Source organism: Setaria viridis, chromosome 5 (genome assembly GCF_005286985.2).
Source record: "Setaria viridis chromosome 5, Setaria_viridis_v4.0, whole genome shotgun sequence".
NCBI lineage: Eukaryota > Viridiplantae > Streptophyta > Magnoliopsida > Poales > Poaceae > Setaria > Setaria viridis.
The window spans coordinates 11,961,325-11,975,191 of NC_048267.2; the positions used below are offsets into that span (position 1 = coordinate 11,961,325).

Consider the following 13,867-nt stretch of genomic DNA (forward strand, 5'->3'; position numbering starts at 1 on the left):
GCGTACAGTACAGACTACATAGTACGGACTGGCATGCAGTGGAGTATTAATCGGTTCACGAGATTTTCACCATCTCCGTACGTCATGTCAGTGCAACTGTGCGAGACGCATCTACCGTATGTGAAGCACATTAATGGGGGTGAGTAACTATGCAAAGGACACGCACAAAATGGTACCGTATACTGCAAGAGATTGCTAGTAGGCTACATGCTTCGACCTAGCAAACAACATGGGCGATGGAGCCATGTAAAAACCAAGCACATCCATTTATTTTATGGAGGGTTGCCTGCAAGTATGTAACACATTTTCATCAGGGAAGAAGGAAGACTGATGTGCAACACATGTTTTAGTTCCTTTTATTGTAAAGTAAGATTGTCGAGAGAGGAAGACCAGTGATGATTTTCTTGTTGTTTTCTTCTGTATATAGTTCTTTCGAGGAAGACTTCTTTGGTATAGAAATACTGTTTCTTTGAGGATTTCTTATGTACTGTTAGCGAGGAGGGGGGAGCCGAGTTTTTTTTTCCTTTTTAAAAGAAAAAAGTGAGAAGGAGAGCTAGGTAGATCAGGTTGATTCTGTTGCAGCAGGCCATGTCTCGCAACTGAATCTGGGCTCGCAGATTATGCACAGTAATAATAGTAGTAGGCCTGGTCCATAATATTTTGGACCAGCTGAGGAGCGCTATCAAACGGCCCGCAGTGTGCGGTTGGTGTGGCCGGCCCGTGCGGGAACGGAACACTGTGGGCCGAGCCCTGGGTTTCGTGTGCCGCTGCATATGGCCTACGAGATCTGCGGCCCATTCCCTCTCAAAATAAAAAAGATGGGAAGTGCTAGCGCCCGGATGTCCGATAATTTTGTTTTATCGGACGCTCCATCGCAACATTGAAAAATAACTATTGAAACATCAAAAATCAACACTTGCAACACCGATGATTGCAACACCTTTACGTGCATGAAACATCTCGAATTGCTTCGTGCAACATTCAAAACAAACACATTGCAAAAAAAAACATCTCTTACAACATTGCAACAACGAAAGAAGAAGAGATGAAACAAAGAAAACAACTATATGCAACATCATGAACAAGTTGGTGCAACACCCGATTGCTGGCAAGTCAGACTGTTGCAAAACAGATGAAACATCAAAAGCCACCGTTGCAACATCCAAAAATAACTATTGCAACACCATGATGTACCTATTGCAACACTCAGATCCACGACAACCAGCCTGCCGTCGAAGGTTGTCCACCATGGCCGCCGCCCGATCCTTCCCCGCTCGGATCTCGCCGGGGTCCAGGAGAGGGCCATCGGATCCGGTGCAAAACAGATGAAACATCAAAAGCCATCGTTGCAACATCCAAAAATAACTATTGCAACACCATGAGGTACCTATTGCAACACTCAGATCCACGACAACCAGCCTGCTGCCGAAGGTCGTCCACCATGGCCGCCGCCCGATCCTTCCCCGCTCGGATCTCGCCGGGGTCGGGGAGAGGGCCACCGGATCCGGTGCAAAACAGATGAAACATCAAAAGCCACTGTTGCAACATCCAAAAATAACTATTGCAACACCACATGAGGTACCTATTGCAACACTCAGATCCACGACAATCAGCCTGCCGCCGAAGGTCGTCCACCATGGCCGCCGCCCGATCCTTCCCCGCTCGGATCTCGCTGGGGTCGGGGAGAGGGCCACCGGATCCGGGGCGTTGGGTGCTCCCGGTTGGTTGAGGACGCCGGAGTGGGGGGAGGGGCGCCGCCAGGGTGGGGGATGAGGTTCCCGGAGTGGAGGAGCGCGCCGCCGTTGGGGAGGACGCCGTGGTGGGGGAGCGCGCCGCCGTTGGGGTGGATAACAAGGCTACCGGGGTGCGGGACGAGCCTGCTGGGGTTGGGGAGCGTACTGCCGCCGAAATGGATGAGGAATACGTCGGGATGGAAGGTTGAAGAAGAAAGAGGATGGGGAAGAAAAAAGCAGTAGAAACAGATAAGAACAGAGCGGTGGGAGCGTCCGTCCGTCCAGATGGCCTGACGGTAGCGTTTCCGAAAAAAGATCTGCGGCCCCGCCGCCCGAGCCGCAAGCCCGCAACGCTTGCCGCACGCCGGCGCCGAGGTCACTTCGCCGCCTACCGCCGCAGGCTCTGCCCTTCTCGACTCCGGTGGCAAGGAGCTGCACATTCTTCTCCTAGCACTGCAGATATCCCCCTTTTTTTAAAGATAGATGAGATCACTGCAGATACATACATGCATGAGTACCCCGGCCCTATCCCTCGATAGAAATCACTGCCCGTGGTCTGAAATAACATCCCTCCTCCTTTTCGGATGCAAATTCCTCGGCTGACCTTGTAGTCCATGACAGATTATGGACCTCCAGACCATCTACAACGACATGGACTACCTACCTATATATGGGAATTGTTTGCTCTGTGACCAAGAGCAAATTAAGAAATTAAAACTGTAACCACCCATCCCTGTTGGGCTGTTCCGTTGGCTTCTGTAAGTACAGAGAAGATCAGGTGTAGCAATTAGTTGTTGCTTTCTTTCTTCGTTTTGTTTGTGCCGGTGGCTTTGCAGTTTGTACTACTCCGATAGGCACTATCTCTCTCTCTCTCTCTCTCTCTCTCTCTCTCTCTCTCTCTCTCTCACTTAGCTCGTGCAATGCACGATCTCGAGAATCAAAAAACCGAGTAACACTATGCACGCATCAGATTAACAGAAAATTAAAAGAAGCACATTAAGTGGACACAACTTATTATGTTATACAACACATACAGAGTATATTAAAGCGTTTGATACGCAATATGTACTATATAGATACACAACAGTTCGATTAATTGACACGAACATATGCATACTGCTGGCAGCAGGTCTCCTGCATGCGTTCCATCGACGAGTACGGATACAAGTTACAATTATCAACGTACTTGTACTAGTCACGATTATTAGTTCCACAAACGTAAATAAAGTTTACTTTGATCTCGGTTGGACACATGATAACAGCAGCGCGCGTGCGTCGACACTGCACCGGCGCCTTCGGGTAGTTAATTTCATCTGCAACACAGCACGATGTATTTACTGAATTAAGATACAAGAAAATATGCGGTTACTATAGGGTAAAAACTTTGATATCCTGTTGCTAGTACAATTATGCTATCAGCATCAGGCGTATATCGATCGATATAGGATCAAAAGTTTATGAAAAGCACTCTTCTATGATCTCCAACTGCATGATTAAGCACGTTCTACTCGTATTCTCGAAAACAGGTATGAACATACAGTACATTACGGTGAGAAATAAAAATGAGAGCTGTGTGTAGCTAGTATACCCGAGCTGAAGGGTTGTTGGTTGCAGCTGATGGGAGTAATGCTGAGGCTGCTGCATAATGTTCACTTGATGAAAGTTTCTCGAGTCGTACGGGGCCATGTGATCATATTCGCTTGTTGATGGCGCTCCCATCATGTTCATGGGCGGCTGTCCCCTTTCGTTGTTCTCAGCGACCTGCAGCACGCGGCAGAAATCGCTTAAAATTCAGTGATCAGTCAGCTTAAAAGATCAGGGCCTTGGAACTTTTGCTCAGATGAACAAGTGCTACTACTGTATTTACCTTGCTCCTCAAGTACATGTTGTCACTCTGTAGATCCATCTCCTGGAAACAAAACGAGCGCCACATGTAATTTGGAGCTAGCAGAAAAAAAGGTACTACTGCAAGCGGGGATTGCTGAATACTAACCCTTTTCTGCATGTACTCAACTTCAGCGTATAACAGCTCATTCTGCAAGAAAGGCATTGCTCATTTCATCAGCAGAAATTCAAAACTTATTACATAAGGCTATTTGTTCCCCATATGCATTGGTCAACCGAGGCATTTATATTTCTGCTCTCTTCCCAAGTTCCATGCATATATAGGCCTGTTTTAAGTAGGCGAGACTGCTCTTATTGGAATTTTTGGGATATAATTTATGTTCTCATAAATTCTCCTAATGCATCATTCAAAGTTTCAAACAGGGGATGCATATGTATATGATGTATCTACATATACCACAAATGCTGCATGTACATACCTTTCTAGCTCTAATCTTGCATATTCCTTTCTCCAGCCTGCCCTCCAGCTGCTTAAGATCCCTGAGGCTCATGGTGTGAATTGCATCACCCATTATGGTCCTACTAGATAATTAAATAAGTTAGACAACATATAATATTCCTTTTGTTAATTACGTTAAAAAATAAATGGATACATGAATATTGCATTTACAGATTTTTTTTCAACAAATCATTTGTTTTCATATGCGTTCTACTCTGTTTGCATTTACAGATTATGGTCTAATTTGAAAGCTATTATTACCTGTTTGAGTTTTGCAAGCTACTGATAGTCCCGCGCAGCTTGGCGGACTCCTGCTGGTAATGCTGCAAGTTCATAGCTAGTATGAATGCACTGAGTAAACAAAGCTTATGCTAATTGCCACATATATATCACTGGCCTTACAAAGACAGTAGTGTAAAAATCAGTGTCACTACGGAATATTTAGGCCTGTTTGAAATGGCATGCAGGAATTATTCATGATGTACTACAAGCTGACCTGAACTAAAATCAATAAGATGTCTCCACAGGTAAGGTCCAAATGGTTTCTGAATTCTACTTTAGATTTAAATTATGAATATATCTAAGCTGAATATCTATGTCAATGCAATTATTAGCAAGTATAAAGAGCGCTGCAGTCTGAGGCTCTGAGCTGCATACATGCAAAGGAAACTTCCAGAAACCGTATGATCGTATGAGATTTTACTATGTGCTTGTCCACGTCCATAAATTCAGATACTACCACTATCATCGGATGGCCATGGATCAGTCTTATTTTTCTTTTATTAAGCAGTTTTAATAGCACATTAGCATTTCATGTGGACTTGTGGAGTCAGCAAAATTAACCTTCATAGACTGCTAGAGTTGGAAACAGGTAAAACTGATGGTGGTATTGTATCTAATACCAGGTCAAAATTCAGTGTATTGACATTGCATAATAATCAATCGGTGGCACAGCTTAGTGTATATTTTATTAAAAGTGGTGTGCTTAAATCAGTGTGTACGAGTGATTAGAAAAATTGACACTGACACTGACTATCCTCGATTCTCTGCTAATAATGTGCACACATTTTGTTTGCTTTGGGTTTCGCTAAGATTTCTCCATCCCCGTGGTTCCTAGCATAAAATTTTGGGGCATCGATCCAAAAGACAATCCTAGTATGATCCACTGGACTGAACAGAGGATCCTGAGAGTGGATAGTACACTTCTTCAGTGTAATACCCATGTGTGATATGATGTCCGTACTTCCCTGCTCCGAATTTCTTGTCTGAAGATCTTGCTCAGAGACATCTGGTTTTCTCTCGAAGAGCAGTAAGGAGGAATGTTGACCATGCTTGTATTCAAGGATATCTCTCTCCTAGCTAGCCAAGCTATATTCTGACTGACTACTCCACTCGCATCAAGGGAGCCAATTCAGAAAAGATTGACACGATTTTACCTGGGCATTGACTTCTGCAACCGTGCCAGAGTTGGAGGTGTCGCTGTTAGCCTTCTTGTACCTCTCAATGGTGGCCTTCACACTGCAAAGTTGTCAACTGTTGGAGTTAGTACACACTCTCTTTTTGAAGAAAATTTTATAGTCACTAGGTATTATAATCACATGTACACAAGCAACTAACTGCTTAATAAGAACAATATAATCATAAAATTACTCAAAATCATACACATTTTCTTTATACCGCTGATCAAATTAGTTGCCCAAAGGGCCGGGTTCACTATCTTCACACTGTGTGACACTACTGAAAGAGCCAAGAAGAACCGTAGGCAGGATGCACACTCAGACACTCTGCAGGTTCTCTATGAATTCATCAGAGAGTAAAAGGCGAAGCAACCCATACAATCCAAGCAAGAGACCGAACAGTAGAATACAGCATCGTATAACACATTGGTCCGAAGCCTGTGCTCGCACAGCTCACAGGTCATCTTTTATGAGCCATGCAAGCCTGTCTGCAACAGTGGTTTTCTCTTTACCGAGAATCTTTTGCCTCTAGACTTCAGAGCTTCTCCATGGTACAGTGCCACCCGACATGCTACAGTATTCACACCATCAATTAACGAGTGGCTAGTGGCTACAGATTGCTAATATAATCTATTTTCATAATCTTCTAAAGAAGTACTCCCTCCATCCTAAATTATAGATCATTTTGACATTTCGAGATTTATAGATATTATTATGCATCTAGATATAGGATATATCTAAGTGTATAATAAAGTCTATAAATCTAATAAAGCTAAAACAACTTATAATTTGGAACGAAGGGAGTAGAAAACAAGGCAAGTATAAATAATATTTCTGTGAAGTTTCACCCCGGCCTCAGCCGAAGGTCCTGCTAATGGAAAAACGACAACAGGAAGGTGAAGACTACAAGCTGAAAAAGTAACAGAGTGCGTGGAAACACTGGATACACATATGCCATGTGCTGTAAATGCAGCAAAACGAACAATTGGATTGAAACTATTATTTAGTAAGAATAGATCCATATATGCGCGGCTTTGAGAAAGCCATATTCACTCGTCCATCTCGAGAATCATATGGACGTTCTCATCGTATTCGAGAACGAACGGTGAGTATATTACAATTTTCTCTAAATGGAAAATTCAGAGAAGGTTGATATTTATCAATTTAAGTTTCCTTTTAGTGTACTTCAGACATCCTTTCAGAGCTTAACATCCCAAGGATGACAGAGAGAAACTGGAATTGGATTCTTGAAACATAGATTTGACAAAAAAAAGGAATTTTGGACTTAAAATATGATATTTTCTTGAACAAAACAAGGCACGTATTTTTTCTGTGATAAAAAACAACCATTAGCTTTAAGGAGCAGAACACTTTTTTATACAGAGAATGCAACTTAAATCAAAACATATTGGAGAAAACATATTTTCTTTTTAACTGAAGAATAATAATGCCACCAAATTCAAATTTATTAATAGAACTTGAAATTGTAAGTGCAGTGGTAGGGCTGCACACTAACAATCTTTATCAATTAAACAAGGATTAGTTCCCCTGGAGAGTTGAAACTCCAAAACATTTTTCAAGCAAATTCTTAGAAACATACTAGTCAATACCCCAGCTAATCTTTTCAAGCAAAATTAACTCCGCTAGCTGTTATTCGCTCCAGAAACTAACACTTGATTATTATTTTTTACATTTGGTTGGTAATAGACCAATATGAAATCAAAATTAAGATGATGTGAGAAAAATGAAGATGGCCCACCAAAATTAAAGAATGAACCTAACAACAAGCTTAAGTATATACCAGGGGCAAGAAAAGCACTTCCCTAACATACAAACAGAATACACAGATGCAGTAAGCTAGTATTCTAGGTAGGTAGTGATCATTGGGTACCAAACGTATCCCAGAAAATTCTCAGAGAAGATTTTTTTTTCAGAGATCTCTTTTGTTCTTGCTACTGGAAATTGACTAGCTAGTCTTTGCATACTCCTCACCAACTTCAAGCCCTTTTATCCACACAAAATAATATGCACAATGCCGCATAAAATACACAACAAATAAGCGATGAAACAAAATTGCTATATATGGATCAGAGACCCCCTCCCCCTAAATGACCATAACATGGAGGTGCATTAATTGGAAAATCAAGATTTGAGCAGCACGTCACATCACAAGGAGGCCCTGCTCCAATGCAAAGGACCATCAGCAGCTACTGCAATGCAAAACGCTCACATCCCTCTCAGCAGGCTCCTCGACAAATGACCAAAGAAATGAAACCTTAGCATCCTCGAGTACCCTGTCCGGTGGGTGGCCAGTGTTGCTCAGCGGCTGGCACAGGATTTCACATGATTGGGTTGGAACAGTGAGCATGTTTTACCCAATGGGTAAAGGAGTGCAGCAAGCCAGCAACACACATCAACACAAGAGATCACTCCTCGGCCCTTGGCTTTTACCCAGGCCTTAACCACTCTGACCAAGCTACCAGCTTTCTTTACTCCTCGTGCAGTCTCCCAATGCAAGACGATGCAGGCCCAGTGGCAGGCAGGCCAGTGCTCCTGCTGCCCATGCCCCATGCGCCCATGCCATTGGCTTCACAGCAGCCTGTACGCACAGGCACCAGTCACACAGACCGAGCCATGAACAAAAGGCAATGGGTTTTGCTTGCATGCTCCTGCTTCATCTATTCAGAGTTGCTACAGTGAATGCATGGTCACGTGTCAACACAGATTAGTGCTCCTAGCATGCTGTGTCAACATTTTGTTGTTTTGCTTTGGGAAGCAAATATTGGGAGACACTGATCCCCAAAAGAATATGGGATATGGAAACTAGTATACTGGTGGTAGTAGTCAATTATATACTTTCTATTAATCAAGCTTCATTAGAAAGCTTGTTTTTTTGGATTTTTAGAGAAGAATAGGCAAATTGACTTTCATTCTCATTTATACTTTTTACATGCATATTATGGTTACCCCCACCAGTTACATAAAGTAACCCCATTGTTTTACTAAACATGCATCTGCTTAATATCACTTAATTTTTCTGTGCAACAGCGACTAGTGAAGTCATAAGACTCAATTATATGTTCAGATGTCATTGTTCATATGCCATGTTGTCTTGTTGTTTATTTAAAGAAAGCATAATATGCATGATTTATTTAAAGAAAGCATTGCTTAGTTCCTATAACATACAATTATTCATAATATGCATGTAGGCAAATTGACTCCAGAACATAATTCTTCACTCTCAATTTATTTAAAGAAAGCATTGCTTGATTTCCTATAACATACAATTATAGGGAAAGCTTCAGTAAATGATCAGCTAGCTGGTTTATTTTTATTTGCTTATTACCATACTAATTGCGTGTGTTTGCTGAAAAGACAGCAGCTCATTGTGGTGATCTTTAGTTCTTATTAGTGTAACAAAGAATTGTGTGTTGAGACAGGCATACACATGCATACATAGAAAAGGCTAAAATACTCTTGTGTAGACCAAATTAAATGTCAAAATTCACACACATACCCAACCACTTTACCACAAAACGTTTGTGTTTGTTTCCTCTTGAAAAGTACAGTCTTGGTGTCAGGTGCATGAACAACTCCCGTGAAGGCGCCCGGGCAAATTTTTTTGCACCACACACAGTCACACACACGGTGAATTGGTGACGTGATGTGATGAGAGAGAGGGAGAGAGCGCACATGGGATGAAGCCCTTGGCTGGCTGGGACAGAAGGAGATGATGCAAGAGAAACTGAAGATAGTAGTAGCCATTTCCTTTATCTCTCTTCCTTGTTACCTCACACAGACTTTCGTGGACACATCTTGTACCATACCAACTGGTACAGCAAGAAGGAGCAACCCCAAAGACCATCACCACCTCGCAGCAGCTAGATCTGCTTCTACACAAGCAAAGATACAAAAGGGAAAGAGGGAGAAAGGGAACCCAAGGGTAGAGACCATCACCACCTCGCAGCAGCTAGATGCCTTATATTTTGTGTGCAAATATGCTTATATTTCATACCATGAGGTGTGTGAGATCTAAAGCTCTTGCATGCACGTCCCTTCTCTCTCTACAGCTCTGTCACACACATGAGGAAGCCAGGGAGCTAGCAGAGTGAGAAAGGAAAGGGCATAACTACAGCAAGAAAAAGAGCAGGACCACCATGGCCAAAGAGGCTCAGCTCTCTCTCTCTCTCTCTCTCTCTCACACACACACACACACACACACACACACACAAGGTCGAAAGGCTGAGGACATACTACACATACAGCAAGCTCTGTCCTAGATCTATCTAAACATCTAGCTCACCTCACCTCGCCTCACAGGAGCAGAGGGGAATGAAAATACAGAGAAAGAAGCTGTTGTAATTTCCTTTCCCCTTGTTGCTCTTCTCAGGAATACCAAAATAAACAAGACAGCAGTTGATAACAGAATGAAGTAACAACAAAAGATGCAGCTCCCATTTGACCCTCCCCACACTTTTGCCAAGAGAAAGCTAGGAGCAAACTTGCTCCAATTCGGACAGTGCAAGAAACTGAAAACAGAAAAGAAGCAGCATGCGCGGTGTGTAGGATCTAAGATTTACATATATGTATATGTGTGTGTGTGTGTGTATACACATATACATACATACATACATATATGCATACGCATAGCCTTTTGTTTACTGTTCTAAATATGCATATGTATATATATGTGCGCTGAGGAGTTGAGATCGATGGCATTTGCATCACCTGTTGTTGGCGTACTCGTAGAGGCGGCCGCGGCTGGAGAAGACGATGAGCGCGACCTCGGCGTCGCAGAGCACGGACAGCTCGTACGCCTTCTTGAGGAGGCCGTTGCGGCGCTTGCAGAAGGTGACCTGCCGGTTGGTCGTGTTCTCGATGCGCTTGATCTCGATCTTGCCCCTCCCCGGCTTGTCGCCGGAGCCGGTCGGCGCCGGCGGCTGCTCAGTCACCGTGGACGGCCCGCAGCTCAGATCAGTCTGAACAGGAACCGAATCAACAAGCGGTGCAAGAAATAATATACACAGGATATTAATGACCTGCTCTACGAAATCAAATAAAGAATTTCCTAAGAGAGAGCAGGCATGCATGCAGGTAGCTGTGATCTGTCTCTCTATCAAATTTCAGAAGGAAGTAGCTGCATACATGATCCATTTCCTATCTTGCACTTTGCCTTTTGTGGTGTGCCTTTTTTCCCCCAAAAAAATTAGAGACCATAGGCAGCAGCCATGTATGTTCCTCTTGTTGCCTCTCTAGCTAGATTCTTACAACATAGCAACCAAGATTCTACTACACCTATACTGCTATACAGATGATGCAAAGAGAGAAAGGAAGCTAGCTGAGTTATTAACTTCCAGGAGCAAGACAAGAGATAATTACCATCATGTTGAGCATGGATGGTGTGGCAGTGCCTCTTTGGGCTCTCTCTGGAGGAAGAGATCCAGAGAGGGAAACAAGAGGATGTGAGAGGAGGAGCAGGGGGAGAGGAAGAAGAGGGATGGGGTATTAAAGAGAGAGAGAGGTGATGGGAGAAGAGAGGAAGGGGAAGGTATGTGAGGTGATGCAGTTAGGAGCAGCTGTATGTAGTGGCCAATTGCTATGGCCTTTGTTGCATTGTTCCCCCCTTCTGTCTTGCAGAGATCCCTTTTTTTATTTACCAATGCTTTGATCTCTCTTGTGGCTGCTGTCAGGTCTCCACATATATCCTTCCATCTACCTCAGCAGTCAGCATGTACGCCTGTAACTGGATCCGTGTAACTTGAGGGAATTGCTTTGTTTGTATTGGTACACAGTTACCACAAAAATCGTTATGGCGCAGCAAGGCTATTTCTTGCTTTGCTCTTTCCGGGTTGCACTTTTACCAAGCTGAGTGAAAGAGTACGCTAGTACTACTTATAGGCAGGCTCTACTTGTGACAATGCTAGTTCATGTTAAGCTAACCTTGTATTACATACAGCTCGATCATCATTGTGTCTTGGAAGAATTAGTTTGCAATTGTTTCTGAAATATTTTTTCCAGAACACATTACTGTTATCTGTTTCAATTCTTTCGCTGGTTAATTGATTAATTAGCATGACGGTGCAATGGATTTTATCATCTAACAAGAAGTTGCAGTTTTTTACAAGGAAATTAATGAATTTGAGCTACTAATCCAAATTAAACATATAAATGATTTCTTTTTGCGAGTGATTAACATGTTAATTTGTGCACGCATTGTTATCGATCCCTTAATTCATATTTTACCATCAGTTTTTTTTTGCACAGTTTGTGATCAGATATCAGAGCTGAAGGTGCAACAAGGCATACGAGAGAGACATTGTTTGCTTATGCCCCCTGTTCCCATGTGACATCGCACAAACACTGTCCCATTTCTGTTTGGAACATATGCGTATAGTGAATATATGATGCAGGGATAATGGCCAAGTACTCTCCAGCGGCGACATCCTATTTATTTCAGCTCCCATTTCTGTTGCTCTCATGGCCTCATGGGATGGGACCCTTGCTGTTAGCCCAACCCCTGGCCCTCCTCACATATAATGTGGTGGATGCATCGCCCTCTTGGCCTCTTCCTTGCCCACCGCCCTCTCCCACTCACCCGGCTATCTCCATCAGTGACCTGGGGCCAGTGATACATGGATAACCATCGCACTTCGACGACCGTCAGACTCAGATCGATCATCAACCTTGCTACCTGTCGAAATTCCAGTGCAATTTGCGCAAACGTCGCGCCACTTTCGGTCCGGTGGAAGCACTTCCTCGACATGTCATTGTGAAGTTACCACTCAATGGGCTGCCCCTAATCCATGTATATCAGCAGTCAGTCTGAAGATAGGTTGGTGGCATGGATACATCAGAGTTGGGAGCATGATCCCATTGCAAACTTGTAGCCTGGGTTGGGCTAGCTGCAGGGTGCAAACTTGTAGCCTGGGTTGGGCAGTTCGGTGCAAATTAAAGTTTAACTGCTAAGGAACTTGCAGAACTTCTTCCTCTCAGAATGGAGCAAGAAAGTTCAAAATTTGTTGGAAAGATATGTTCTTTTCCGGGTTTTTAAAATCAGCCTCCTTTTAACATTACTATCAGCTGCCTGACTTTTATGGGCTCGCCTTTCCTGTGTATGCAGAAGGAGAAAAGACATGAGGAGTTTCAGAAGTGGCCATAGTTATTCAGCGAGATGCAGGTGGTTGTTTTGTTTCTGCAAGAATTGTTGCCACGGTCTCAAGCCACTGGATCCTCGTTGCTGAGTATTGCAACTAGCCATGCATGCATGACACCAAAGTTCTGCACCTGAAAAGAAGAAGAAACAAGCAATGGTACAGCGTTTCAAAGAGATGGGTAGTATATTGGTACCTACGACCTACTAGTAACTAGTATATTTGAAAACCACCTGGAATTAGTTGGAATCGCAAGAACTAAACAAAAATCATCATATTAGGACAGAGACAAGAACCAGAAAACGAGAAGAGAAATAAATAAATTTACATGGCATCAAATCGACAAGCTTGCAAGATGTGATCAAATCTGAAAAGTTTGTCGTTCTATATTGGGTAATTGCCAGAAGGACCGAAAAGTACAGCTGATTGAACCATGGTGATGTGAAACCAAAACGTCCAATCAAAAACTGCACACCGAGGGGTGGTTGACCTTTGCACACATGGTATTAAATAACAGGTGCATGCCTTGACACAACGTGCCATCCATCCATGTGTTCCACCAACCAATCAAAAGTTCTTGGATTATAGCTTTGTAATTCTACTTAATTATGCACTATTGAAAATTTAACTTGACTAAGACTGAACAAACCACCGACTAGATGATGCTGTGGCACCGAAAATGACGGCTCATTCGATAATCTCAGATTTAATTAGGTGGGCAAACCGTGCTGGAAGCATGTTCAGGAGTCCATTTCAGTATCAACAATGGATAGATGTTTGCATTGTAGACTTGTGGTTCCAAAGATATCAGAATCTGCCAATTTTTGGACCATGAATATTTTTGGCTTTCTGAACTGCTTGTTGGACTAATCAAAACCAATAAGAAAGCGAGTTCTGAGCACCCTACGTCACCCCCGCGTGGGCGACTCCGGCGGGCACCGAAACCCCCGCTGCCGCCCCCTCCACCGACGGCTGCCCTTGCCGCGCCGCCGCCTGAGCGGCAACACCCATGCGGCTCGCGATGAGGGTGGCAGCGGGGCCCCTTCCCCTTCCTCTGGCGGATCTAGGCGAGCGCGGACGCCAATGCCACCTGAGGGGGCTCGCCGGCATGGGCGGCACCCTGCGGCGATAGAAGGCCGGGCAGCCACGGATCTGGCACGGCGCCGGTCGGATCCGATGGCT

The 13,867-nt window shown here is 43.7% G+C and overlaps 1 protein-coding gene across 2 annotated transcripts; it reads right to left on the reverse strand.

Annotated features, from left to right (window-relative positions):
• Positions 1-2,715: 2,715 nt before the first annotated feature.
• Positions 2,716-11,176, reverse strand: LOC117855538 (MADS-box transcription factor 3). 2 transcript variants are annotated; one of them, XM_034737919.2, is made up of 9 exons: positions 10,914-11,176; positions 10,263-10,513; positions 5,514-5,595; positions 4,339-4,400; positions 4,058-4,160; positions 3,727-3,768; positions 3,601-3,642; positions 3,322-3,494; positions 2,716-3,046 (listed from the first exon to the last, which is right to left on the reverse strand). In XM_034737919.2, exons 1-9 carry the CDS (start codon positions 10,926-10,928, stop codon positions 3,043-3,045), a joined length of 774 nt encoding a protein of 257 aa, XP_034593810.1. In that variant the 5' UTR covers positions 10,929-11,176; the 3' UTR covers positions 2,716-3,042. The 2 variants fall into 2 exon arrangements, with proteins under 2 accessions (XP_034593810.1, XP_034593808.1); XM_034737917.2 differs by having other exon boundaries at positions 4,058-4,157; positions 10,914-11,080.
• Positions 11,177-13,867: the final 2,691 nt, after the last annotated feature.